Source organism: Desmodus rotundus, chromosome 12 (genome assembly GCF_022682495.2).
Source record: "Desmodus rotundus isolate HL8 chromosome 12, HLdesRot8A.1, whole genome shotgun sequence".
In the NCBI taxonomy this organism is placed as follows: domain Eukaryota; kingdom Metazoa; phylum Chordata; class Mammalia; order Chiroptera; family Phyllostomidae; genus Desmodus; species Desmodus rotundus.
In genome coordinates this window covers 65,320,223-65,347,746 of record NC_071398.1, presented here as the reverse complement: position 1 = coordinate 65,347,746, position 27,524 = coordinate 65,320,223, and the positions used below count along the sequence as shown (strand labels likewise).

The window sequence follows — 27,524 nt, the reverse complement described above, 5'->3', positions numbered from 1 at the left end:
CTAGTGACTCAATCGCCTGGAGAGCTTATTAAAACCGACTGCTGGTAGCTTCTGGTCCAGTGGCATCGGGTTTGCCATGCTAACGAGCTCCTAGGTGATGCTGACCGGGCTGCTGGCCCAGGAACCCCGGGCTGGGACCCCAGCACCGGATGGAACCCACACGGCCCTCTGGGCCACAGAAGTGAGGCGGGCACAAGACAAATTCCGTTATAATAGCCATCTTTATTTGTAAAAATCCAGATATAAAATGTATTCTTTCAGTCTTTCCATGATTTCCTTTTTACAAAAACAAAAAGGCACATAAAAACCTTCCCCGCTGTCATTCCCACAGACGGATGTTTGTCAGGCAGCCCTCCCCCCTCCCCCCACATAGCTACATGCTTCATTCCGGGACGTCTCGCTTCCCCCACATGCTTCGGTGCTTTCCTACCAGGGTGGAGCTCCAAACTCCAAGACTGAAGTGCACAAAGGGGGGCGGGTGAGGGGTGCAGAGTGTGGCATGTTGCTCCACGGCGTGCAGGACGGGCTCTAGTAGTAGGTCTCCTTCTCCACCCAGCCTGTGGGCAGCAAAGGGGGACGGGACGGGCTGCGGTTGAGTCTTCCTCGCTCTAGTCCCCCAACGCAACAAGGGACCTCAACTATATTTACTAAGACGTTTTTAGGAGTATTGTGTTAATTGGAAAGGCGGTTTAGATTTCTGACAAAGTTTCCATTGCAGCAGATTTTGGCTTGTATTTGATCAGTTTTAAAACTCTGAGACTGAATTCTAGGGATGGGACTGTGACTGTAGTCCATCAGTCCGATGGCCTTTGCCCATTGGGAGGAGCTCGGAGGGTGCATCACAGGAAACATAACGACAGCCCACTGACTTACAGCCCACCCATTCCCCCGCACTGACAAGGCCTCTCCTTTACCTCCAGGGCTTCGCCTGATGATGAGCTTCCTGACTTCGTCATACACGAAGATGAGCAGAGAGTAGGGGAAGGCACAGAACCACCAGGTAGGTCTGGAAGAGAGCCAGGTGCCAGTTTAATGGAATGCACGCAGCCGCCCTGGACGCAGACTCCTGCTGTGCGTGCCGAGGGGGTGTCCCAGGACGGTGGGATAACTCAAGACTAAGACTTCACACAGGACTCCCCTCCCCACCCTCAGTTTGGTTTGCAAAAGCAGCAGTTTATAAGGCAAGTTTAGACTTTTGGGGCGACAATCCTTGGATTTTGGTGACTGGACATTTTCTTCCTGTTGCAAAGTACTTAAGAAGCCCAAGTCCTCTGTGCGATGCACTTTGAAGACAGAAGAGCTGCCAGCTGGGTCAAAACCAGCTTATTCACCCCTGAAGTGAGCCTGACAGCAACACTCGGGGACACGGAGCTGTGTTGTTCCGAGTGCCAGATCCCAACAGATCAGAGGCCCGCAGAAGCCCGGGCGCAGCAGCCACAGTCCCCAGCTGGAGGCAGGCCCCCCCCCCCCCCCCAGCAGGCCCCCGCTGCGCGCTCTCCTCTGCCGGCTTCCTGCGGTGAGAGGGCGAGGAAGGCTGTGCCCGAGCAGAGCTCAGGCAGGCCCCCTCCTGTGCTGTGTGTTCTCCACAGCGGCCCACAGTGTCCTCGCCTGACTCAGGCACCAGAGTAACTAAACCACCTTCCAAACTGGGCAGAGTCCGCCAAGAACAAATCCCCAGAGCCAGATGTCCTGAGGCCTGCCCCCGTTTTAGTGACATTTCTTGTCAGCCTTTTAGAGAGCTTGCATTCTCCTAGCCTCCTCTCGGTAAACAGTGGCCCCAGATACTGGAACTCACTGGGGCATCCTTACTCCTATCCTGCAATGGACAGCAGGAATGACAAGTAAGTAACACCACGGAAGAGGTGCAGCGGCACACACCCAGGAGGGCCAGATCATGTGGGGATGAACACTGTGGAAACTAGCCTTACCAGACACACAGGTGGGGGAGAGGGTGGGACTCACCAACCCTAAGCATGGACGGGATGGACCCTCGCTGCCCCTGCACCCTCCCGACAGGATGTCAGTGGGTGCGGTGACGGCACCAGGCCAGTGAGAGACAGCCCAGACAGCTCTGAGCGGGATGGGCAGACTGTTGTGTTCAATCACATGTTGGTGTCATGCGGTCCTACACTCGGTGGCTTCGCTTATTTTAATCAAACTGCAGCTGCTTAAGCTCAGCCAGTCAGCAGACACCACCAAACACACTCGGTGTTTCAAAAAGCTACTGGAGTTTGTGGTGCCCATATGTGGAAATTCAAGTTTATCAGAAGTTCAAAGCCCCTGTTTAAGGCAAATCAAGATGTAATCTGGGTCCCCCAGCTCCAGGATACCCTAGCTGGCCTCTAAAGACGGCTGGCCTGTGGCAGGGGAGGGGGCGGGCCTCAGTGCTAGAAGCAGCCAGCAAGCGAGCAATCCCCAAGCCACCAGAGCCCGCCTCCCTGTCTGAGGCCCAATCCCGAGCACGGCAGGCTCACCGCCTCTGCGTTTGCTAGTCTGACTGACTGACGAGCCGGCCTTTCCTAACTTTCTGCCCAGAGGAATTCCCACACACAGCACCCTCACGTTCTGAAAATAAGAGCTGCTCACGCACATCTCAAGGAGCGGGAAGAGGGTAACTTACTTGAGGGGGTACATCCTCAGGGCGACACCCATTCCAGGGCAGTAGGAAAGGAAAGCAGCAAGGGCCGTCTCTTCGAAGAGGCCAAATATTAAGATCTTGTTCCTAAGATCAAGGGGGCGAGAAGACTCAAAACCTAGGAAACCACATTTTGCCCCCCAAACTACATTCCCAGAACTTTGCCAAAAGCCCAGCAGCCAGCACACGGCAAAGGGTTTAGGAAGGAACCAGGACCTGGACTGCCCCCACTCACTTCATCCCCTGCTGGAAGACGGAGTTCCTCCTAGTCTTGCAGATGACCAGGTCGGCCCACTGCACCACCACGATGCTGACGAAGAAGGCTGTGTGGCAGGTGAACTCCACGATCTTCCTCTGCTCATAGGTCTGAAACGCGAAGGCAGACAGCTGAGCCTGGCGCTCTGCCCCTACAGCCGAAGGCTGGTGGCTGGTGGCCACTGGCTGGGCCTGGAGGAGCTGGTCAGACCCTCACTCACCCACTGCTGCCCGTAGCTGTCCTCCACGTCGTTGACCCAGCGGTCGTCCCAGTCCACTCGGATGCCCAGCAGGTGGATCGGGAGGAAGCCATTCTCAGCCAGGATCACAAAGTAAGTGAAGAACCCCCCGAGGGCCTGGATCATACCTGAGAGATTAGAATGATGACAACTTCAGTGCGAGAGCCTGGCGTGAGGCACCCCACACTTCACCTGCCCACTGCAGCGGGCTGGGGGGGCCCCGGATTGAGGTCTTTGTGAAGGCTCGGGTGTTGCCTGCTCGTTCACCTGCTGTGACCAGTGGGATGGAGGACCCCGGGGCACACTCCTTGCCCAGTGCCTCCACTCTGAGTCACTTTTTTAGAGCTTGAAAGGGTAAGACACCTGGGCCCCGCTCGTCAAAACCCTCCGCTATTATCTGATCCTCTGCTACATACCAGGCATGACCCTTGAGGAGGAAATTGCTTCCCTACTTTTTAATCTCAAAGACTGATGTTTCCCATCTCTCAAGAACCGCAGCCTCTGCCAGCCACTGTGGCGGTAGCGAAGGTGGCGCGCCCAGGGCCCTCCTCCCTGGCACCTAGGCCGGCCTCACCCCCAAGTCCCTCAGGACAGAACTTCACTCCACACTCTGGACCTAGACGTCAAAATTAGGTCTTCCTCGAAGAGCCAGGATGAGCTACCAGCCAACGCTGCTGTCAGCAACTGTCACATTCATCTGTGCCACAGCTCCATACCCTACTAATCTGTCCCGTTTCCCCTCTCAGTCACAGCGAGGCAGCCCGTGAATCCACAACAAGGGGCTTGTGGTGGCTTCGCCAGGTGCCCCCACAGGGCCTAGGCAGAGGATCCAGACCAAAGGCCTTTTCACTGCCCACCGCCTAGAGCTCCCATTAGCTGGTCATGCTCCACCATTAGCATGGGGAGGGGGTGGGCAGAGATCAAGCACCAGGGGTGGAGCACAGGGTCACAATTGGGTGCTGACCTACCAGCGAAACCTTTAAACCCACGTAATTTCTTCAAGCCTCTCTCTTTATTCACATTACTGATGGATACCGTGTATCCCCAGGAAACGGCGCCTATGAGGTCACGCAGCTCCCCAGTACTGGGCCCAGCGTTCCAAAAGGCTCAGAGGCGAGGGGCGGCCTCGCTCTCAGGCACGGCTCAGCCCTGTGCGGGGAGCTCGGTCTGGACTGCAGTTCCCACACCAGTGGCTAGGCAGCCAGCTCAGATTCTTCTCACGTGGAGGAAAACTGCAACACGCCCCTAGGCTTGCCCCATGTCACGGCTGACCCCAGAGCTGAAGTCCCAGATGTCTGAGGTGGCGCCCCCACCAGACACCGCCAACCCGCCGGCTCCCTGCTCAGGGCCGTGAGCTGCTCACCGATCTGCCCGTAGGCCATGCTGATCAGCCGCTCGTTCACCAGTTTGTCCGTTTTGGGGTTTCTGGGCTGTCTCTTCATGATGTCACTCTCAGCCTGCTCATAAGCCAGGGAGATGGCAGGGACCTGGGGAGGAAGGGATTTAAAATGACCAGAAGCCAGGATGCTGACACTGGGATCTTCTGTTACAAAATCCTTGCCCTCTTTCAAACACCTGCTCTTCACACCTTCAGCTCTTACAGCCCCACCCGCCCGGTCGACACAACACAGTGCCAGCCCTGTCTGGGCGGTGGGGACTGACAGCCACCCTGAGGATGACACTGGCTCTCTGACACTGGGTGCTGCTCCCAAGAACTCCTTGTTCTAACGACGGTCACGTGGACCCTGGGCGTGCCGTGCACTGGGCTGTCTGGACACTGTGACACTTACCATGTCCGTGCCCAAGTCAATGCAGAGGATGGTGACGGTCCCCAGTGGTAGTGGAATGTTTGCAATAATAAATATCAGGAAGGGGGTAATCTCTGGAATGTTACTGGTTAGGGTGTAGGCAATGGATTTCTTCAAGTTATCGAAGATCAGACGACCTAAGAAAGCAAGATGTTCCAGTCTAGCTTCAAGAGGGAGACTGACCCCCGCACCCCACACTGTGCAGGAATGGACACGTGTGGGTGGCAGCGCTGGGGCGGGTTTCTGCTGAACGTGCCCTCACCTTCTTCTACTCCAGTCACAATTGAGGCAAAGTTGTCGTCTAAGAGAATCATGTCAGCAGCTTGCTTTGACACGTCCGAGCCAGCAATCCCCATGGCAACCCCAATGTCTGCCTTCTTCAAAGCCGGAGAGTCATTTACACCGTCGCCAGTCACAGCTACGATAGCACCCTGCCAGAGAGAGAAGGGGTGCGGTCAGCGACCACGGAGTCCCGAGACGAGGTAAGCGAGGTGCGCGCCCCCACCTGCCTTTCCTCCTCAGACACTGTTCCTTTCCCAGAGCCGCCTGGGCCGAGGAGCTGCTCTCAAACCACAGACGGAGGCAGGACAGCCTGTGGTATAGCCTTCTTCTAACAAGGGCAACTCGGTCATGATTTGGGTGAACGGCATTCTGGAAATCCCATTCTTTCGTGGCCCCGCCCGCACCCAGGGCTCTCCCAGGGCATTTCTCCTGGCCATTCCGTGGCCAGGGGAGACTCAGACTCAGGGTCACAGCGAGGTGCGTGTCTCTACTAAACCATCATCAAGGCCCCTCTCCTGTGCCCGGTGCCCCTCACTGGCACCCACGTGCGAGTCTGGGAAAAGCCCAGCCGTGTTTTCCACCACTGGTGCTTTGCCTTTGTTTGACGGGAGCTGCAATCACCGAGGCCAGCAGCCCGGAGAGCCCGGCCCAGCCGCGCACTGACCTGCCTCTGGCAGCCTTCTACGATGATGAGCTTCTGCTGAGGAGAGGTCCTGGCAAACACAATCTCGGTGTGGTACTTCAGAATGTCGTCCAGCTGCTCCGAGGTCATGTCCTTCAGGTCACTGCCATGGATCACGCAGGCCTTGGCGTCTCTAGGATCAGGACCAGGAGAAAAAAGGTCACCCACCACACTTCACCAGTGCGACGCTTATCCCCAACCGGGTATGTTGTTACGTGACGCAGAACATTCTGTAAACAACGCAGAGCCGGGGGATTTCCCCCGTCAGTTGAACGCTGTGTCGGTACAGTATTTTGTGGGTTACAAAGCACTTTCATGTATATTGTTCTCATTCAGAACTCCCAACAACCTGTGGGGCAGCCCCACCTGTCTTCCTTTCTCCCTTCTTATGAAAGACAGGATGGCCCAGCTTTAGACAGGAGCAGAGCTGATGGAAGACCAAGCCCTCCCCTACCCCGGAACCTTAATGAAAGACGAAAAACAAATTTGTCTCCACTTCTGTTTTACTTTATCGCCAGAATTTTCCTTCCTTGTCCTAAAAAGTACCTGGGCAATTGTGCCTTCCCATTTTATTTCGTTCAGTGGGGACCTGGAGACGACGAGGTGCTCGGTAGGATACAGGTGGTTAACAGGGCGGAACCGGAAGCCAGACTGCTGTGAGCACGGCCTGACGAAGCCTCAGATGCTCCGCCCTGCCAAGTGGGACTAACACCTACCTTACAGCTCACAGTATCAACTGCTTAGAACAGTAAGCACCACCTAAGAGTTGGTTACTGTGACTCACTAAGGTTGCCTTTTGGAACTGGAGTAGTATTCCCTACTCAGAGCAGACACTACAGAACCGGGCTGACGATTTTCAATCCCCATCATTTGCACATCCTAGGCCAACTACGGCTTTGAGCTTCCTGCCTTACCTGGGGTTCACCTGGTTTACTGGGATGTTGAGGCGGGCAGCAATGTCCTCCACGGTCTCGTTGCCCTCTGAGATGATGCCCACACCTTTGGCAATGGCTTTGGCTGTGATTGGATGGTCTCCGGTAACCATGATAACCTGAAACAAGGAACAAGACAATTTACTGAACGAGGCTGCAAAGCAGGTATCTTTAAAGGATCCGTAGTAGGGAAACACTACTGTTAAAGGCAATTCAGCTTGGAACATCAAAAGAAAAGGAAAGCAGATATAAGTACGTGTGCACAGAAAGAAAATTCAGAGCCAAAGCCCAGATTTTTATCTTGGTACACGACTACATAGGACGCACAATGTTTTTCCTTTCACAGGGTCATATAAAATTATTCAAATGCACCCAAACCAGTGGGAAATGATGCAGATCGGATGCTGGTGGGACTGCGGGGGACGGAGCCAGGCGTGCCTGGTCGGCACCCTCAAAGGGGCCCAAGTGAGGGGGAGAGCAGTATGTAGTAAGAATTTCAAGTTTTTCCTACTCTTTCTCACCCAGTGATTACATTTAGAAGAATGTAATCAGTGGTGGGAGAATAATTTTTAGAGTTTTTCAGGGCGGTTATTCATAAGAATGGAAAAGAAGTCCAACACCCAGCATCAGGAAGGCTAAATGAGCCACCCGGTATTGGATGCCGGAACAGTGCTCCACGGCTTAAAAGAAAAAAAAAAAAACACCTCAGTTAATTAAAACCACAGAAGACGCGCCATTTTCTGCATGAAGCATACTTAGAGTGTAAGCATTTCACAGTTTCCTGCTCTATTTGCTCATGTCTTTCCCCAGAAAGAATTCTAAAAAACCCCTCATCTGTTTACACCAATTTTAATACCACTTTTTTTTTTTTTCTGGAGGAAATGAAAGTTTTGGAGATCGAATACTCCAGGTGAGAAAACCAGCTGGCCAGGTGGCTCCCAAGGGGCAGCCTCTCTAAACAGGGTGCCCCTAGGCATGAAGGGGTGACGGTGACGCCAGGGAGGCAGGCCGGGCCTACCTTGATCCCAGCGCTGCGGCATTTGCCCACCGCATCGGGGACAGCAGCCCGCGGAGGGTCAATCATGGAGATGAGCCCGACGAAGCAGAGGTTCTCCACGGGGAAGTTCACGTCGTCCGTGTCAAACTGGAACCCTTCAGGGAACTGGTCGTCCGGCAGGTAGAGGTGGCAGAAGCCTGTGGCCGGGGGTGGGGGGTGGGGAGAGGAGGCGGCCCGTGAGGCCTCGGGACAGCGGCCTGCTGCCCACGCTGTCTACTTTTTGCTGAATGTTTGGTTTTATTTTTAATAGTTTAGTGTTCTAAGAGAACTAAGGCTTCATTAACACACACAAAGGATACAGAGTCGTTGAAAGAAAACAACTTGCCAAAGGCACCCCGGCACCAAGCCTCCAAGGAAGAGGAATCAGTGTGGAGAGGATGACTATGTGTGAGTTCAGAGTGCCAGGACCTGGGGGTTTTAGACCTGCCCACTCTGCTCTTAGATTTGGCAAATTGCGTAATTAATTGTCTCAGCTTCCTTCTCTGGAAAAACTGAGGCCACGTCTCTGCTCACTATTCATTTAAAGAGACATGCTACTGAGCTCCAGTGCAAGCCACAGTGCCAGCTACTCAGGGGATGAACGCGGATCAGACACGTTCTGCCCAAGGGGTTTGGTGGTGACACTGAAGACATTCCTTTCCTTGCAATGTTGTCTGAAGGTCACAACGGGCTTCAACGTGCTCTATGGTGCCGTGTGGGTTCGTGGGAGACAGGCTGTGTCTACCTCGGGGTGGTGGATGGAGGTGGAGAAACACAAAGTACTTAAAAGTACAGAGTGACCTTCTGGCTGGACAGACACACACACACCTCCCGTGGAGAGGGAGCAGGTGTGAGCCAGAGTGCGGGACCAGGCAGGCAGGCTGAACTTGTCTAAGCTAAGCTACCTGTCCACCTACAGCGCCTTGCAAACGCCACCTGCCCACTCACACCGCCCAGCAGGTAAAAGCACTTGTACTCCGCAGCAGCTGACAAAGTGTCCCAGGCCAACAGCTGACTGTTCGTCTGATTTATGAGCTGCCGGCCCGGGATCCCGTGTAAATGCACGACCGTTCTGTGGCCGTCAGGAAATGGCTTATTCTAAATGCCCTAGGAATTAATTTTAATTTCACTAAGTTGACAGATCACAGACAGAACAAAAAGATTAGATGGATAATAAAACTCTCCTCCCACCCCTCACCCTCCTGGGGTTTTTTTGGCAAAAAACACTGACCAGCATGAGACCAAAAGGTCTGGGTATGAGTCAGAGGCAGACCAGCAGGAGTCTGTTGCCCGCGGTCCAATACACCAGACATTTCTCAGGCACTTGCCGTTCTCACGACAGAGGCAAGTGGAGAAGTGGGAGGGCTGCTCCGGGAAGGCTCCCGTGGCGACTCGCTTTGTTCCCAGGGCTCCACGTACCAAGCACGCGCTCTCCCAGGCCGCCCAGCTCCAGGTAGGCGTTCTGGAAGGCGTCCTTCATCTCCTCGTCCAGGGGCTGCTCCTTGCCGTGCAGCAGGATGGAGCTGCAGCGGTCCAGGATCCTCTCCGGGGCACCTTTCATGACCAGCAGGTGTCGGGGCTCCGACGTGTTGGGGTTCTTGTGGATGGACAACTGGAAAGGACCGTTCGGATGTAAGTAGGTGCGGTGGTCCGTGGAGGAACACACAGCTCCCGTACCAGTTAGCGTTTGTTACGGAAAAGACCAAGACGCCTCATGTCTGAACTTGGCAGTGCCTCAGACCTTGTAACATACTGTGAATTCTATGGAAAGGCCAAGCACGATGACACACTACACTCATAAATGCCTGATGCGTGCTCGCACCCAGAACTTTCTTAAAGAAAACGTTTCAAAGGAGACTTCATTTATCCTGCTGATACTCAAATAAATTAGGGTTTTCTACATGTTGTCTAGGGTAAAACTCAAAGTTAAAGCTTTCATGAAAACTCTGAACAGCTCCTTCCTAGGAGGCATTTATGCCTGTGAAACTCCCGAAGGGAGACGGGTCCTTCCGCTGGTGCCCTTCCTTCCTTTCCCCCGGCCCCCGGCCCCGGGCCCCTGCTCTTCGGACCTGGTACTTGTTGGTGGAGTTGAAGGGGATCTCGACGATCTTGGCGTACCGCTCCCTCATCTCCTTCACCGAGCCGCAGCACAGCTCGATGCACTTCAAGAGCGCCGACTCGGAGGCGTCGCCCGCCACGGCCCGCTGTGGACGGAGGGGACAAGTTAGTTTCCCCCACGGCGCTGCACCGAGCCGTCGCTGCCAGCTGGGAAAAACGACCAGGAACGCACTCCACTCTCCTCAGGTCAGGACAAGAGAAGCAGCGCTGCCAAGACTGACAGGATCCCCACCCCCTTCGGCTGCCCCCCCCCCCCCATCAGCCTCAGGTCAAAGAAGGGCGTCTGAAGATGTCACCTGCCCTTGGGAGAAGCAAAACACACCCTTCCAACCTGCTTTGGCCTATTTTTTTTGTCTTCCCCTCGTAAAAAGTCTCAAAACCAACACTATTCCCAGACACATCTCTCTGGTTACGAATCTGAAAATACCTAGTGAGAAAGTAAACATTTACAGCGCTCTTCGCCACCCCACAGTTTACAAGAAAACGCCTTAGGTTCTCAGCCTTGCGAACAATGTGTCTGGGCAAGGGCAGAGCTGAGGACTTTACATTCTAAACAGGATCGTGGAAAAACACCTGGGCCTGGAGGATGCGAATGGGAAGGCATTACCAGCTGTAACAGACTTATCGTCAGCCAGCGTTGCAGTTAAAATCCACACTTCAGGTCACACACACTCATGATGCCATTAACATGGCCCTGACCCCTGAAATGCCCAGAACACACCTCAAGATACCCTTCTGGGGCTCTGACATCAGGAAAGATTTGACGCTCGTGAGGCCCTGTGCTCACAGCCTAGAGAACTTCTTCACTGAGGCAGGGAAAACACAAGGCAGGCACTACAGGTTTGACCCCAGATACCAGCCTCCTGGGACCCACAACAACACAGCCTCCTTGAGAATAAAGGAGTCAGCCCTATGGCACGACAGAAGCCCCTCAGTGCCGGCTCGGCCACGCCCTCTCTCTGACAGCCTGGTCTCTACCCAGAGCTACCACAGGCCGCCTGGCCCAGCACAAGCCGGCCCCAGAGGCGCCCTCGGCCCCTTCTTGTCTCCAAGGACCCGGTGCAGCTCATGGCCCTTCTGACACCGTCCCCACTGGGCAGCCCAGTGAAGCCTCAGGAGGCTGAGCTTATTTTTGCACCATGAGTAAGCAAGCTAAGAACAAAGAAGATAAGAGAAACATCCAGAGCTATTTTAAGAAAATAAATGGCTTAAGGGATTTACTGGAATCTACTGTATCCTAACATGCAAAGGCACTTATGGAGTCACACAAGTAGCCCTCGCGCCTGCCGGCATAGGAAACAAGTAGTAAAGCTGGGTTTTGTTAAGTAGGTTTTCTCCGAAGATTGCCTTCCACCCCCCCCCCCCATCCTTCTTTGGTCAGTCTTTTTTACTGTAGATCCGCTTTTCCCCTAACTGTGTGGACTACAGGCACCGTGAGTACTCCAGGGTCTCCAGGCAACCCGAGTTACACGCAGCAGTGTCACACGGACCACCCCAGTGTCCTACGAGGACTGGGTTTACAGACCACGAAGGTCACGTGCTGTTTAAAAAGAACCGTGGCACGGTGGCCCTTGCGTGGCACCCCCCCCCCCACAAGCCGGGGGCGCAGAGGAGCTCCTGGCGCACCTTAAGGATGGGCAGGTTGTCCTGGTTCGCCTGGAACACGGCCCTGTTGCAGAGACCCGCGATTCTGGACAGGGCGAGCCAGGTGGCCGAAGACTTGTCGAACGAGACACCTGAAGGGGTCAGGACAGGAAAGAATGCATTAACTTAGTACCCAAGTCCCATTAAAATGGAAACGCACATCTCACTGTCCAATTAATGAAACAAGCCAGATTTGGGAATTTTTCAACCACACCTGTATGGCAAATGCAGTTTTTCTACAGACATTATAAAAAAAAAAAAAGACTCCTTCCCAAATGATTAAAAAAGAAGAAAGATAACGTGAGTGGGTGAGGTTCCGATGTGGGGCGGTCTCGGGTCTCACCGCTCTGATTCTCTGTCGTGTCGGCTTCGTGGATTTGATTGTCGAACCACATGTGGGCCACCGTCATCCGGTTCTGAGTCAGCGTTCCAGTTTTGTCCGAGCAGATGGTGGAGGTGGACCCCAGGGTCTCCACGGCTTCCAAGTTCTTCACTAAGCAGTTTTTCCTCGCCATGCGTTTGGCAGTAAGGGTCAGACACACCTAGAAAGCGTTAACACCAGATCACTCCCAACTCAGCCAGGCTAGAGTGCTGGGCCAACTCCAGCTACACCCTAAGGCAGAAGTTTGTCTAAAATTAACTCTCCCACCTCCCGCTGAGGTCTGAAGAAACAGTGACGGTCACATGCACAGGGGCCTTCCCCTCGCTCCCGAATAAGCACTACACTAAGGAAAGTGAAAACCCAGGATCTGGCACATTCGATGTCCCCCGCCCAGCCCAAGTTCTCCTTTCTCTGCTACGCTATTCCGGACTGTGTGGTAATACAGGAACACAGTTCATGCTCGTGGACGACTACCTTCCACGTGAAAGCACTCTCAGGCCTGACCCTACCACGTGGCTCTGAAAACAATCTCCACACAAACGCAGTAAAACGCGAGCTGGTGGCCCCCCAGGAGAGGGGAGTGGCTGAATCTTACATGCATGCAAGGCGATCCGAGTCAGCCCTGAGCGAGCACCGCTTCCCCCGGCCTCTTACCGTCACCGTGGCCAGCAAACCTTCGGGTACGTTGGCTACAATGATGCCAATGAGGAAGATGACGGCCTCCAGCCAGGTGTATTCGAGGATCAGCGAAAGGATGAAGAAGGACACCCCCAGAAACACAGCCACACCCGTGATGATGTGGATGAAATGTTCGATCTCTGCAGCGATGGGAGTCTGGCCGCCTTCCAGCCCCGAAGCCAGCGTGGCGATCCTCCCCATCACGGTGCGATCCCCAGTGTACACGACAATGCCGCGGGCGGTGCCTTAAAGGGGGAGAGGGGATTGTATCGAACTTTAACAAGGAAGCCTCAGAGTCTGCAGCTACCTGGCGTGGTTAAAAAAGAAGACGCAAACACACAGTAAGGGCCAGCTCTTTGGTGTTTGTTTTAAACCACAGAGCCTTTGGCAAAGGGATTTCCTCCATTGGCAGGAAGTGGCTCCCAATGCCAGGCCGGAGGAACGCAGCCACAGAAGGGGCTGGAGGGGAGTAAGAGGAAGCTGGCCACAAGCCTTCCCGGGTTCCCTGCCAGCAGGTGAGCCGCTTCTGCTCCCTGCTTGACCAAAGTGGTCAGAAGCAGAGTCGATAAAACGAGAAGAGAGATTGTGTCTGACTCTTTCGGGTTTTGTTATTAATGACTACTAAGACAAATGCCATGCCGTGCCAAAGGATGCCTTCAAATGGTCTACCTTCAACGCAGTTGGTTGAAAAGAAGGCAATGTTCCTTGTCTCCAAGGGGTTTTCATTTGTGAAATCCGGAGACCTGGTCTGGGGTTCTGATTCACCGGTGAGTGAGGAGTTATCCACCTGTCGGGGAGAAAAGGAGTAAGTGTCGCGTGAGTGCAATGGCCTCAGCACCGGGGGGCCAGGCTGCTCGGCTCCTGCGGCCCGAACGGCGGCCTTCTGCACTGACCCACCTTGCAGCCGTTCGCAGATATGATTCTGAGGTCAGCAGGGATCCGGTCCCCGCCTTTCACTTCCACCAAATCCCCGACGACGACGTCCTCCGCATTTATGCTCATTTTCTCACCGTTTCGAATCACCAGGGCTTGCTTTGGAAGGGGGAAAGTTCATGCCATTAAGTCAGATGAAAATAGATACCAACGAGGCAGTGTCCAGACAAACGCACAAACACACAAGGCCAAGCAAAAATGCTCTGCACTCCTCATTAACTGAATGCATCCCAAAGTATGAATAATTTGCGTGGGCACTAACAAAAATATCATTTGTCTTTTTATTTGTGCAACTGCAGAAGCTTGCTCGACTGTGAGCTGAGAGACCGTCCTCTCCTTCCTGTCTCGTGTGCCCGTTCAGGGAGGACGGTCACGTTCTGGACTGTGAAGAAAGGTTGGCTTTGGGGTGGGAGGTGAAGGCGCCCCCTCGCTGAGGGAGTCATGCCTTCTTGGGAAAACCTGAACTTCACACTAGTTCGCATTCCTGAGGCTGTCGAGTTGTCCCAGGGGGTAGGACAAACAAGCAGATACCTGTGGAACCATGTTCTTGAAGGATTCCATGATCTTTGAACTTTTGGCTTCTTGGTAGTAGGAGAAGCAACCAGTGATGATGACGACGGCCGACAGCACCACACCGAGGTACAGCTGGGAGGGGACAGATGGGTTAGGGCCGCACGGCTCCGGGTATGGCACTGGGAACACTCAGTTAATTTTTGACGGAACCGAAACAGACTTTTAACAGAGACCACGCTTCAGAAATGTAGAACTCGTGCCTTCACGTCTTTCTGAAGACCAGGTCCAGGAGAGTCCAAAACGGAATCACACAGATACTTGGCTAATAAGTCATTGGAAATGTTCTAGATAAATCATTTTCTCCTGCTTTATTAAAACAAAGACATTTTTGGAACAGCTTGCGACTTCTGAAAAATGGCTACCGAACATTTCTGGACCGGTGTACAGTGCCAATATTAGAAGCCGTGGTCTGTCTCTAACGACTGGCAGCCAGACTGAGGCCAGGACCTGAGCAGAGCTGCCTGTTCAGAGCAGCCACATGCGGGGGGACGTCCGGCTGGGAAGAGCGCCCCAGGATGGGCGATGGGAAGAGAAACCTCGATCCAAGAAGGATGGACAGGTCCTGAAGGCAACAGCTGCTGACACCACTTTCCCCGTGTTAAAAACCATCAAGAAACAAGAAACCACCAAGAGGCTCAGTGCCTGCCAGGTGTCATCAGTCTTGGGGAGCTAGGAAAGCCCTCCCTTGCCTTCTCTGATGACCAGGCAGATTCTAGACAGATGGCGTCTGTAACTGAAAATCTGTGGGCAGTGAAGACCAAGGGGATGCCTACACGTACCCAATAATCCAAAAGAAGAATAGAGACTCACATTATCATTCTGAGGTTCCTCTTCCGTGGCAGCTTGGATGCCGTACGCCAAGAAACAAAGAATCGCTCCAATCCACAGTAACATTGAGAATCCCCCAAATAGCTGCCGACAGAACTTGACCCACTCGGGGGTGGTGGGAGGGGGGGTGAGGGCGTTGGGGCCGTCGCGGGCCAGGATCTCAGCAGCACGAGCACTGGTCAAGCCCTGAGACGCAGAGGGACATACGTGAGGCAGACCGCTCCGGCACTTCACAGGGTAACGCACTCACCCGGAAGCTGGGAAGCCGCAGTAAGGACTTAGGAGGGAGCGTTTCCCAAGCCAGGATAAAACCGGGCCAATTCTGACGAGGAGCCCCGACGGCAGCCCGTGTTTCCTTAGGAACCCTCGACACCCAGTCAGAAATTGTTTCTAAAACTGATCCGTGGCCAAATTTGAATCCAGTCTGGTCTCTTTAAGTTGTAGATATGGGATTCATGCTAAACTACATCTTTACCGAAAAGCTACCTATTTTAATTAATTGATCCAACTTTGCAAACTAAGTTAAGCTTTGAACTTTCTGTATATTGAATTTGTCAGGGAGGAAAAAAGCCCGGCACAAACATCAAAGGAGGAAAACAAAATCTCTGCAGGAACCCAACCTATGACTGGGTCAGCAGCACAGGGTTAAGCACAAAACTCTGTTCTCTGGATGATGTTAGAACAACGGCTGGCCAGGGGAGGGCTCCCATGTGGGCATATTTTCACTGCCCCCCCTCCCCAGGCCCCCCGTGATTTCTGCAGTATTCACTGGACGGGTCCACCCCATTTCCTACATGGGCCTTGACACCGATGCTCACTGAGAGAGGACAGGAGACACGGGCCCCTAGTGCAAGGGGAAAACGTGGACACTCTCGCACTGTTGAAATACCGAGTCAGGAAAAACGACATCGCACTGCCCAAGGCGTCTGTTAATACTGACACAGTTTGGGTTCATGTCATTTTTAATATTTGAGTTAACTAGGAAGCACGGGGAAAGAAAAACCAAGGAGTAAGGGAAAACGACAAGTTTCCCTTTTTATTTAGGGCCCTCCCCTCTCTGCCCCAAGCACACAATGTGATCGGGGCAGAACAGAAACCATCGTGCGACACCTGAGCACATCCATGCACCGGGCCCCGAGTCCAGTGCTTCCAGTCAATTAACGCTGAATCCTCACGACAACCCTTTTCGGGCAGTCATCTCAGTTTACAAGTAGGGAAACAGATCCCCAGCATCTGAGCACGTTAACTCGGGGTCGTAGAGAACACGGTTCACAGGAACACCTAATGAAAACTTAGGCTTTGTGGCTCTGGGGATACACCCCGAGCCGGCCTGACAGTGCCTGGGGGCTGGGCCTCGGAGCGCAGCACGCCTGCTCGAACTCCATCATTTACTGGGAGAGCACCTGCTTTATGGAAAGGTTTCTCTGAATTGTGTTAAAAAAAAAGGCTTCGAATGAATGACCAAGGTTCTGCCCTACTTCAGGGAGCTAGCTGGGCAAGCGCCTGAGTCTGAACGGTTGGAGGCGTCAGCTCAGTTCACCGTGTGTAGGAGTCAAGGGCAGATCCGTCCTGGCAAGGCTGGGGTGACCCTGACTGTGGGGCTCATCAGCCTCAAACCCTGGCGCTCCCTTACCGGATCTCACCGAGTGTAAAATGGGGGAAATAACGAGCACTTTCGAAGTTTCAGGGGTAACAATCTTTTTAAAAGGCACATAACAGACCAAGCTCTGTGCATGTCACCTGGTAGATACTCAGATGGTGGCTGTCATCAACTCCTCCTAGAGTCCCCAAGGCTAGGCCTGTGATGGGGGAGCAATGTGACAGGGGAAATGGATTCTATACAAAAATGTTTCAAATAAACATACTCGATTCAAGTCTGTTCCATATTTGCGATGAAGTTCATCAAGGCTAAGTTTATGGTCATCCTAAGGAAAAGCAGAAACAAACAAACCATTAAACACTGTTCTATTAAAAAAGGTTTTTTAAAAGGCATTATCGCTACCATTAGGCGCAGTAAACACGTGTTTCTTCAGTGCAGGTGCTGGCATACTTCCCACCGCTGCCTCATGGCCCAGCAGCCACGGGGCTCCTCACTGAGGGGCTCCCGAGGCGCAGGCCTGCTGTCCCGCATCAGCAGTCGTGGGGTGAGAGCGAGGAAACCCTCCCCTGCCTCCTCTGATAACCAGGCAGATTCTCGACAGATGGTGTGTCATCTGGAAGCTTCGACAGCCCGGAGAGGCTGCAAGTTCCCAAAGCCGAAGGCCCACGACATGGACCACAGCTCCTCTGGTTATGCCAGGGTGGCTGAGTAACTTTTCCAGCCCTCAGCAACTTTAACACGAAAATTCTCCTGATCAACAACTACGATCTGGTAAGATCCGTACAAGTGCAATGATCGCTTTATCTGAAAGTAAAGCAAGTCTCCGACTGGGGTGGAGGGTGGGGGGCAGGTGTACCCTCAAAGGTCAGACACGATTACTCTTTAGGAGGAAAACGGAAGCGATCCTCCTCCTCGCACTCACCATAGAAACTTCTTTCTTCAGTTCATCCATATCCCTCTCTTTCTTGACCTTTTTCTTGTCGCCATGCTCTGAAACGGCTGCAGGTTCATATTTGTCACGTCCAACCTACGGGAGAATGAGGCGAGGATGCGCTTAGTTATGGAAAGCATCTCGAAACCTAAGACTGGGAGCAGGGGATTCCAGCCATTTTTAGGATAGTCGTCATTCTGAATAGTCATTGGGATAACCCTCATGGAAATGTATGTGTTTATGCCACGCGCAGAGCAAAGTGATCTAGTATTAATGCTGATGTCATAAGCTCAAGACACACCATCGCTGGCACCCGGGGGCAAGAAGACTGGCAGGAAAGTCACAGCCCAGGCCTCGGAAGGGCCCTGCACTCCCTTCCATGGGGTGAATGTGGAGAGGGCTGCGCTCTCAAAATCTGTAGGATGAAACCATCTTTACACTATTGACCTAGAACTTCTGCCTTTGCATCCAGCATCAGACAGACCTGACTTTAAAAACCTGGGCTCCACCACTTCCCAGCTGTGTACCACCCGGTCCCTTAGTCTTCAGTTTCAACCTTTTTCTTCTACGGTATGCAGATGACAGTAAGCTTACTTACTGAATGTCATGGAGAGGACGCAATGACACCACGTCTAAATACTAGTGACTTTTACTTAAATTCTTAGCTTTGCAAAGAAGTCATTAGGTATCAAATGTAAGTATTTTTAGGGCTTATGTAAGAAATTCTTGTTAAAAAGTCAGCCTGAGAGTCCTTAAAACTCTTTAAATGAAAGAGCAGAAAAAGGGGTCCCCACCCCAACTCCCAGCCTGGAAAAACAACCCCAAATGAAAGTTGCTGGAAATGTTTTGACATAAGCAGGATGCAGGAAAAGCATGTGCATTATCACAGAATTCACAGGATCCACCTACGCCTCCTGGAAACTGGAACAATTTTTAGAGAAAATGTTGATTCTATAGTTTAAAGTTAGATTGTTCCACTCTCCCACCCCATTTAAAATGCTTCAGCTCATCTACACGGAGCTGGACCTCGGTGCTGGGAAGCTCGGTCTGTGGAGCAAAGGCCCACACTCTGGCCGCCCCCTCCACCCCCACCAGAACCACCACCTAAGAAGGGCAAAGAAAGGAGGTGTCATAATGTTCTTAAATGGACGATCTCTGCTGCTATTGTTATTCTGTGGCTCTCTCTTAGCCATTGCGAACTTTCACAAGTAACTGACCAGCTACTGTGCTGACAATGTACTTCACTACACAGCCAGAGCAGGTTCCAGCCGTAGCTGATCCTGTCACAAGTCAATACAATATTCACGAGGACTTTAAGGTGCCCTCTGAAGACTCTACAGTGAAATCCCACCCCAAACGAGCGGGCGGGCGCTGCCCACCCACAGAGGCATCTGTCACTCGCACTGTGGGTTCAGCCCCTGCCGTCAGGGCCGCAGTGCCCCTCAGCTCGAGCGCCTCGGGAGGGAGAGGGCAGTTCTTTAGTTTCCGCCTTATCTGTTAAGAACTGAGCAGGTCTAAAGATAGCCAACATTCTTGACATTCCCTCCACGATGGAGCAACGACCCGAGTTAGTCCTCTGTGCACACAGCCCCGGTGCCAGCTGAGAGCAGGCAGACAGACAGACGAAGGACAAGGCTTCCACCAGAGAGGAGCCCCTGTCTAAAATGGTGTCTTCTTCATATACGTAACGGGAAAGCACACGCTGACAAATCACTTTAAAGCCGTTGACTAGGGAGTTCTAAGACTGTGTGGTCAAGTTTGTACTGATTTTTAAAATACAGCTCACAAATTCTCTTTAAGCAAGCGGAGTGTCATTAAAATGTACTTAATTCAAAATGTATGAAAATCGGAGTTACAACCCCTCTGCCTCACCATCTGTATGCTTGATCGCTCGCAGACCTTCCATATTTCCCGCTCCAAATGGAGGGGGAGTGAACGACAGGGGTGGAGGCCCTGGACACTCGCCGAAGTTTCATCCCCGTTTACGAAGTAAACACAGTACCTTGCCTGCAGCTTCACAGTTCGCAGTGGTTAGGGTAGCTGAGAACGAGACTCCCTAATACTCCACCCCTTCATCAATTCGTGCTGCACGAGGCATCGTCTTAAATAAGGGCATTTGTGAAAGAGATATGGGAGGTATTGACCTGAGGTTTCTCTTCTTCCCTTCAAGATGTTAATTTTTTCACTAAGAAACATTTGTGCAGAAGACCAGGTAGCTTATACAGTTCCGTCCTTCCCTACAAGTAAAATAATAGTTTGAAAGTAGCTTATCTTTATGGGAAACAAACAGTACTGAAGTCCCTATCAACCTCAATCATTCATTACAGCTTCAAAGCAGAACAATTTCTGTGTATGTGTGGATGGGGGCGGGGCAGGCGCAGTGTTAAGAATGGGTGAGATAACAGTTCAATAATTCTTTCTCCCCAATGACCACATGGCCTCCTCACTCCTCTAGACACAGAATTCCTACTTTTTCAAGGAGCAAACTCGGTTCACCTCTCCCACTCCCTCCCACCGATCCCCACTCCCACCCTGCTCCAGGGGAGGGCACCCGTGGACTGGTGTCCCTACGGAAGGCACAATGGAAGTTCAATGCTACACCCGTCTCAAAAGGGCCACTTGTGGAAATGAAGAAGCTGGCTCTGGGTTTTTTTTCCTTCTTCCCATTCTAATTTAGGAAGCAGGAGGTCACAACAAGGGCAGGGGCTTGCCCAGTGTGACCCAGCCCAAAATGGGTCATTACTTAGTCCTGTGATTCCCAGGGATTCCATCTTGTCAAGGATTCACTCTCCTGACTTTGCTGCCACTTGATCTGGGCTGTGGGAAAGGGCGCCCAGGAGAGGGGAAGCGAAAATTCCTGTCAGGAGGAGCCAAGGGCAAGTCATGTAAGAAGGTTCACTCATTAAAACCCATAAATGGAAACCTTAGGATGATGAGTGAGGCATCCCTACCCCTTCCTCCTCTTCAGCAATTAACAGCGGAGAGGGGGTGGAGTGGGGGGCAGATGTGACAGGCACAGAAGACTAGCTCCAAATCGTAGAGACACAGAAAGTGCACTGAGGGTAGGAGAGAAGGCTCCCTCCAGAGGTAGTCACAGCTGCCGAAGCTGAACCGGCTACCCAAGCCTTCACACCCAGCTCAGCTACCTGCCTCCAACAGGGCTTGGGCTTCCTCAACCGCGTGCACGATGGAAGGTCTGGCCGCTGTCCCCATCTATCAGCACGATGCCCTGGGTCAGCAGGGAGCTCGGAGTTCTTCAGACTTCTGAAATTCCAGCTGAGAAAGTATCAAGGCTTCTTGGAAGCTGGGCCGTCCACCCCTTTGGATAGTGCTTTAAGTTCTTCCCCGAGTCGTTCCGACTCTAGCCTTGTCAGCTACGGGACCTTGAACAGCTAGTCTCGGTTTCCTCATCCCGAAAATGGGAGTGACCTTGGTGTAACTATGTAAGAATCCAGCAAAAGCATTCTGATAGGACGATCTCATTAACCAAGGGGCTGCCGTCAAATCTAAGAACAAAACACCTAGAAACTGCACTGTTTCTAAAACCCACAAACCAAAATTCTGGACGAGCAAGGAGGGCCTCAGGCAGGTCAAAGTAACTGCCCCCAATGCAGCCCACTGCCAAGCTGGCCAAGAGGGACCCAGAGGTGGCACCTCTGAACCCGACTGGGACAGTTCTATGATCTCGCTGTCCCCTCGAGGCAGTCGTCTGGGCTACATCTTTCCTTTCTGGAAAAGGTGGTGAGGTTCCAATCTTCCTGGGACCATGTACCATAAATCATCAGCAAACACAACTGTTTATGTAAAGGTACTCTGCAAAGTGCTACAAAAAGGTTAAAACTTGGTTTTAATTCACAAATTACTGTCACTCCTCACTTACTATAAAAATTCCTTTTAAATCTTACCAAAAAAAAAAAAAAATCACATTGAGTATTTTTTTATTTCATCTCAATTAAAACTTACAAAATATAAGAAATTATCCACCCAGTTCATTAAACCTCCAGTTGTTCCTAAATGAGTAAGTAGTTAATTTACGTACACGGAATTTTCTAGCCAAGTGTCTCAGGACGAGATGGCCAGGTCGGGTGAGGACATGCACTGCCACCTACCACAGTGAAGGACAGCTGTTTTCTGCACAGATGACCCATGGGACCACCATGCCTTAAGAGTCCCCTCACTGCCGGAGTGGCTTGCATAGGCCAAAGCAGTGGGTCCTCTGTGAGCCCGGCTCAGCACCTCCAAAGCCGGGCCAAGCCCATCAGCCAGCAGTAGGCATGTTCCGCACTAGCCCATGGCTTCCCTCAGCCCCAAGTCAGAGAAGCTTGGCCTTCCTCCCCATCTGCCGGCGTGTACATTTTTAACCAGCCTGCCAGGCCACCCTCCCTGCAACAGTTAGTATACATCATCCATGATTTAAAAGAATTCTACAATTTCTAAAGAATCAATAAACTTTGGATTTACTCCCTTTTCAAACATGTGCTTTGTCTTTCCAATGAAAACAAACTTGCTTTTCAATGGGGCACTCTACCTCCAATCAGGCAGCTGGGTCATTAGGAGTTAAAACCTCCTGCCCACTCCCTGCACCCACCTGCCGCCCTCCTCACCCCTTTTCCGAGGGGCCAGTCTGAGAGGCAGAGACAACTGGCAGGAGTATTGCCAGTGGCCTGAATCAATTCCCAGGAAGTCCTGATCACTCCCGGCAGGTAGGGGGGAGCGCTCAGCTGTCAGGCTGAAGAGCGTAAAGACAGCGCCAGGCCCTGGGGAAAGGTCATGTGAGCTGAAACAGTAAAACAAATATGGCACCATGGAAGCATCAAGAGGAGGGCAGAAGAACAACATGAGCTAATCCCCGAAGTGCCCCCGGGCACTGGGCACGCCCCACACAGTGACAACAGACCCACAGACCCCAAACCTCACACTCCGGTTCCCAGGCTCCCAAACTCAAGTCCCAAAGACAAAGCACAGCCACCAAGGACCAAGTTTTCCAATCACCAGATCGCCCACAGAAGATATCTAACAGCCACTACTAAGTGGGGTTTGAATAAGCCAGGTACAGAGATAATTAATGTTCAGACAGCATTTGTTGTAAAGTGAACTAAGGAACTGAGGAATGAGGTCTAGTGGCCAAATCTCCTTGGCTCAGGACCCAAATGGAACCGAGAGAAAAACTGCAGGGGAGGGGGGTGCTCCCCACTCACTGACAGGATTTGCTTTTCCAAACATCAGTCAAATAAATGTGAAGAACTTCTTGTGGATTCCCGACAGCAGATTGCAGCACCACTAATGAGGTGAGTCATATGCAGAGAACAGCCTCTGGCTCCAGCCAAAGAACACCCTTCCTCTCATATGCTCAATTCACGGCGACGTGAGAAAATTCAAGCCCGACTCGGTTCCTCTCCTCTTCCAAAAATGCAGAAAGGAAGGAGAGTTTTAAAAAAACAGCGAGTGGATTCTAACATTCTGTTGACTTCACATCACTGCCCACTGGACACGCATCTTCAGCATCGCCCAGAACTGGACAGCTCTGGCAGGGACGAGGGCACATTCTGCCCAGTGTTTTGCTGTCCAGACACAGCCACTCTGATTACTGTGAGCCCATCTGATCTGACACTCGTGTTTCTTCTTGGGGCCCGTTGCCTGGCACAGAGCCCTGGGCCGCTAGATGAAGGCACCGCGGCAGTGTTCACGCTCCTTCCCACTGCGGGGGGGCTGGAGGGCCCCTTCTACTCTGAAGGGCTTTCACAAAGACTTTGCGAATGTCAAGGCCTATACTTGAAGTGAGAGTAGATGCTATTCAATAGGTGGAGGTCAATGTTAAATGACACTTCCACTTGGCTTTCCTTTGGAGAGTAAGAGTATTTCTCATGATTTTCAATCCTTAATGTGTTGTTCAGGGGGAAGAGCTTAAGACTAACATGAAAACCCACAGTTGGTGGAGAGCTGACCTCTCGGTACCCACTATGAGCCCCGAGGACAGCCACAGCCCACACCTGCCCTGTGCTCGCTCTGCTCAGAGCCGGGTGGCCGTCCTCAGTCCTCAGGAGAGAATTCTGCCTAAGGAGTTCTTTTCTTAAACCTGTTTTTGTTTTTAAATGAATAAAGCTGATCTTACTTACTTTTCCACACAAATATCCTTCATAAATTTCACTAAAGCCTATTTCTTTTTTCTTCAGTTTGGATGTATTTAAAACCTAGCCTGATTTGCACAGAAACTCACTCCTCTGTTAATTTGGTGCTAAAATAATCAGCAAGTGATTTAGAACAGTTCTGGGACAAAACGTGGCTGTGTACCAAGTCTATTGTGCATTCCTGTTTTATTTTTAAATGCCCAGTTGAGGAATAACACTTCCAGAGGTCTGTTAAACTATATTTAAGTTTTAGCCTTCACCTGGATAAACATTTTACTGGATTTTTTTTTAAAACTCCATTTATTTTATTTTTTGGTTGTCAGGTTTAGCCTATTCTCCATCAGATTCTCAGAATTATGATGCCCACCTCCCCCCTTCTCTACCCTCCCTACCAAAGGTGAGTCACTGACGTGCTACAAGCTTAGTGGCAGAGAACACTACAAATGAGCAAACACTAAGTTACCAAAAGAGGATACACCCTCAGAACCCGGTACAGAAAGAACAGAGGGGGAGCTGTCTCACGCGCACCAAACACTTCCCAGGCAGAGGGTGTGACACAACCCCACCCCTTCTCCGCCCCCAGTGCTAGTCCCCAGGTCCTCCAGCTCCAGGGCTGCCCTGGCTGGGGCCAGGCCTGGGCACCTTTCCACGCTGAGGACTCTGCCTTACAGTGTTTTCCGTCTAAAGTACTGGCTTTATAGCGGCCAGAGAAGATTTGGTCACACCTTCCAGTTGAGCTCCAAAAGGGCAGCTGATAATGTTACCACACAACCAGGGTTTCTGCTGACACGTGTGTCCCTTGTGTAACCTTCACCTGGACCTTTCCTCCCTCCCCTTTAAATCACTACTCACAGGCTCTGATTTCTTTTCTAGGTAAGTAGCTAAGTTAATATTCAAACAATGGAGAACTGCAGTGAAAGAGTATTCAAACAATGGAGAACTGCAGTGAAAGACCCGGTGACATCCTCGCCCCCACCACCTGTTTTGTCCCCCCCCCACCAACCTTTTGTAAACTTGGGAAGAGTGTTTCCGTGTATCTATGACTAGTCGTGGGTGGTAAGGCCCAGCTGCAGATTTAAGCCAAGGCACTGGCAAAAACACCCAATACGAAAAAACCAGGACAAAATCCTATTTCATCCAGGAATGATTCAGCTGTTCTTTCATTTTCCTACCAAAAGCTTAGTAACTTGATTTTTAAGGAGAAATAAAATCACCTGAAATACCATCAAAACCTAGGCCCCCAATGGTAGTGGGAAGAGGAGGGGAAGAAATTAACAATGACCTTAAAAATTAGCTGCCAGCACAGGCTTCCTGGTTAACCAATTATCAGCAGGGCTTTAGTCACCACTCCACCCACATTTTAATCCTCATGTGGAAAAATCCCAACATTTCAGCATAAAATATCCTTCTGAACATTTGGACCATCACGGTAAGTCCCTGGGGACGAAAGGGGTAATTTTATCCGAGGAGAATCATCACACACACACACACACACACACACACCTGCTTAAGGTTCATTTTATCAGAGTATCCAAAATACTAAATACAGCCCAGAAAACCAGGGGCACATCATCTTGTGTTAATCAGCTGTAACGCAATTTTGTGTCTGCCAGCATTTGTGTCTAATGCCAGCCACTAGACATTTTATTAGGGTCCATACAGCGTCCTGGCTGAGCCCCTACAATGGAGATGTATCCCCATCTTCACCACCACTGCTGTACTTGCGTGTGGTCATGAAAGAGGCACACAGATACACGGACGTAACTTAGTTACTCAGGCACCTCTCTGGTCCATTCAGTACCACAAACACCCCAGTTTCCCGTGCAGACTGACTTTAAGAGTTCTGCATGAAAGGCAGAGTTAAGAAGTGAGTGTATGTTCAGGCTGGGGAGGCTGCAGGCTGTTCAGGAATTAGGGACATCTGGTGTGTCACTCATGAACCATTTGACCTTGAGGAAGTCACTTCACCTTCCTAGGCCTCAGGTCCTGTCTATGATCTCCACGCCCTCCCAAATCAGTAATGTCTGGCTCAGGAAATAATCTTTTTTATTTGAGGGGGTTAGAGAAGGAGGAATGAGCTTTAAGGAGCTTGTTTAGAGGAATGACCTGGGGTTTCCTGCTATGGTACAAACACAGGCCACTAACCCAGTTTCCACCGTGGGGAGTAACAGGCTGGCTCTCAGCTCTTGGCTTTCAGCTACTTGACCTGGGCCAGCTCTCCACCACTGGTCCTTTTAAAAGATACAAGTTAGGCATTTCCACATCTCCTTACCAGGTCTTCCGAGCTTTTCATTTACCTCCCTCAAAACCCACTGAGAGCCAGGATGCACCCTTCCTCTTCCCCCATGCACATGGAGGAGCCCTAAGAATCTGCGAAGGCCTACTAAGTGCAGGCCCTGGAGATAAGAGAGCGGTTTCTCTCCTACCAGTATTCTCACGACCTAGTCATTTTATCCCATGAATTGATACCTTGGAGGTTACTTTGTATAAACTTTTCTCAACTAGACTTTGGCCCCGTTGGGGTCGGGGACCCGGTCCTCTGCCGGGGCTCCGAGTTATCACAGCTCCGGGTTACAGAAAGGTAGGAACAAGACGAGCCCCCTCCTTCCATCGGGAACCGCTCTAGCGCGGCTCCGCACTGCTACCAACACCTACTGGCTGCCACCTCCAGTCCTTTTTCGGGTTTATTGTCGCCAGAGGCCCTGGTGGGTCAGCCTGTCCTCTTTCCAGGTTCAATACTCCAAAAACTACACACCCCTCCCCGAGATAGTGGCTCCGGGGCGCATCCTGTGTTTACGGAAAGTCTCCCAGTCAAGCTCTCAAAAGTATACCTTAAAGGCCATCTTAGGGCGGTGAAGACACACCCTTGCTGGCACCAGCCCGCACGACCGGCTCCGCAGTAAGGGGAAGCCAGTTTTCCTCCTTTGGGGGAGGACGGCCGCCTCCGCGGGGAGCTGGCTAAGCCCAGCGCCTCCGGGAGAAGGAGCCTCGGACCCCCAGGCCGCCCCCGTGTCGGAAGCCCCAGTCGGCGCCGGGGGCCGCGGCGGGAACGGCAGCAGCCCGCGAGGGGCCGGGCAGAACGCCTCAGGGGAAGGGGAGGAGCGCGCCCGGCCTCCGGGCACGGAGGGCGGAGGGAAAGAGGAAGGCGAAAGACGGGAGGTGAGGGCCGAAGGAGGGCGGAGGGACGCGGGCTCGGGGATGCCGCCGGCCGCCGACTCCATCCCCGAGCGCCCTCCTCCTGGCCCCGCGGCTCCGAGAGCGGCCTCCGGGAGCCCGGCGCCGCTGCGCGCTCGGACCGCGGGCCCCGCAGCCCCTCTCCCGGGGCCGCGCTCCCTGCCCCCTCCCGCCGCCCCCCGTGGCTGCGCTCCCCGCATTTCCCAAGTGCGTCGTCTTTTAAGCCTCGCCGCTCAGCCGGCCCGTGCCGCGCCGCTTCCTCCTCCGCCGCCGCCGCCGCCGCCCCCCGCTGGCTGCCTGCGTCTTCCTGCAGACTTCCTACCCTCCCGCCTCCTCCCCGGCCTCGAGGCTCCCGCGCCCGGGCCTCGTTTCTCCCGACACTCACCCCTTTCCCCATGGTGGCGGCGGTCGGTGCCCGGCGCCGGGTCCTGCCGCTGGAAGATCAGAGAAAAGGAGAGAGCAGCTCCCGGCCGAGCAAGCGCGGCCGGGGGAGAGGCGAGGACGGAGCGAGGGCCGCCGCGGGGCGGGAGGGAGGGAGGACGGCCGGCGGTCGGGCCGACACCGCCGCCGCCGGGGCTGCTACCGCTGCTGCTGCCACGTGTCTACCTCCTCCCGCCACTGCTCCGCGCCCCGGACCCGCCGCTGCTCCGGCCCGCGCCTCCTCCT

At 52.7% G+C, this 27,524-nt stretch overlaps 1 protein-coding gene across 2 annotated transcripts; it reads right to left on the bottom strand.

Annotated features, from left to right (window-relative positions):
- Nucleotides 1-202: 202 nt before the first annotated feature.
- Nucleotides 203-27,524, bottom strand: ATP1A1 (ATPase Na+/K+ transporting subunit alpha 1). Of its 2 annotated transcripts, none has more exons than XM_053914544.1 (23): nt 27,244-27,524; nt 17,548-17,652; nt 16,891-16,950; nt 15,008-15,211; nt 14,156-14,269; nt 13,589-13,723; nt 13,361-13,478; nt 12,668-12,936; nt 11,975-12,173; nt 11,614-11,723; nt 9,939-10,073; nt 9,289-9,481; nt 7,852-8,027; nt 6,816-6,952; nt 5,884-6,034; nt 5,200-5,368; nt 4,920-5,074; nt 4,493-4,616; nt 3,112-3,257; nt 2,871-3,001; nt 2,621-2,722; nt 915-1,006; nt 203-557 (listed from the first exon to the last, which is right to left on the bottom strand). In XM_053914544.1, the coding sequence occupies exons 1-23, from the start codon at nt 27,253-27,255 to the stop codon at nt 529-531; spliced, it is 3,066 nt and encodes a 1,021-aa protein (XP_053770519.1). In that variant the 5' UTR covers nt 27,256-27,524; the 3' UTR covers nt 203-528. The 2 variants fall into 2 exon arrangements, with proteins under 2 accessions (XP_053770519.1, XP_024426171.1); XM_024570403.3 differs by lacking the exon at nt 27,244-27,524 and adding an exon at nt 26,516-26,891.

Bases quoted from the DNA above. Each gene is read 5' to 3' on its own strand.
- ATP1A1 (XM_053914544.1), bottom strand. The intron at 13,479-13,588 runs GTGGGTCAGTGC...TCTCCCCGACAG, and splicing joins TATCTGCGAACGGCTGCAAG to GTGGATAACTCCTCACTCAC. The intron at 12,174-12,667 runs GTAAGAGGCCGG...AACGCTTTCTAG, and splicing joins GTTTGCTGGCCACGGTGACG to GTGTGTCTGACCCTTACTGC.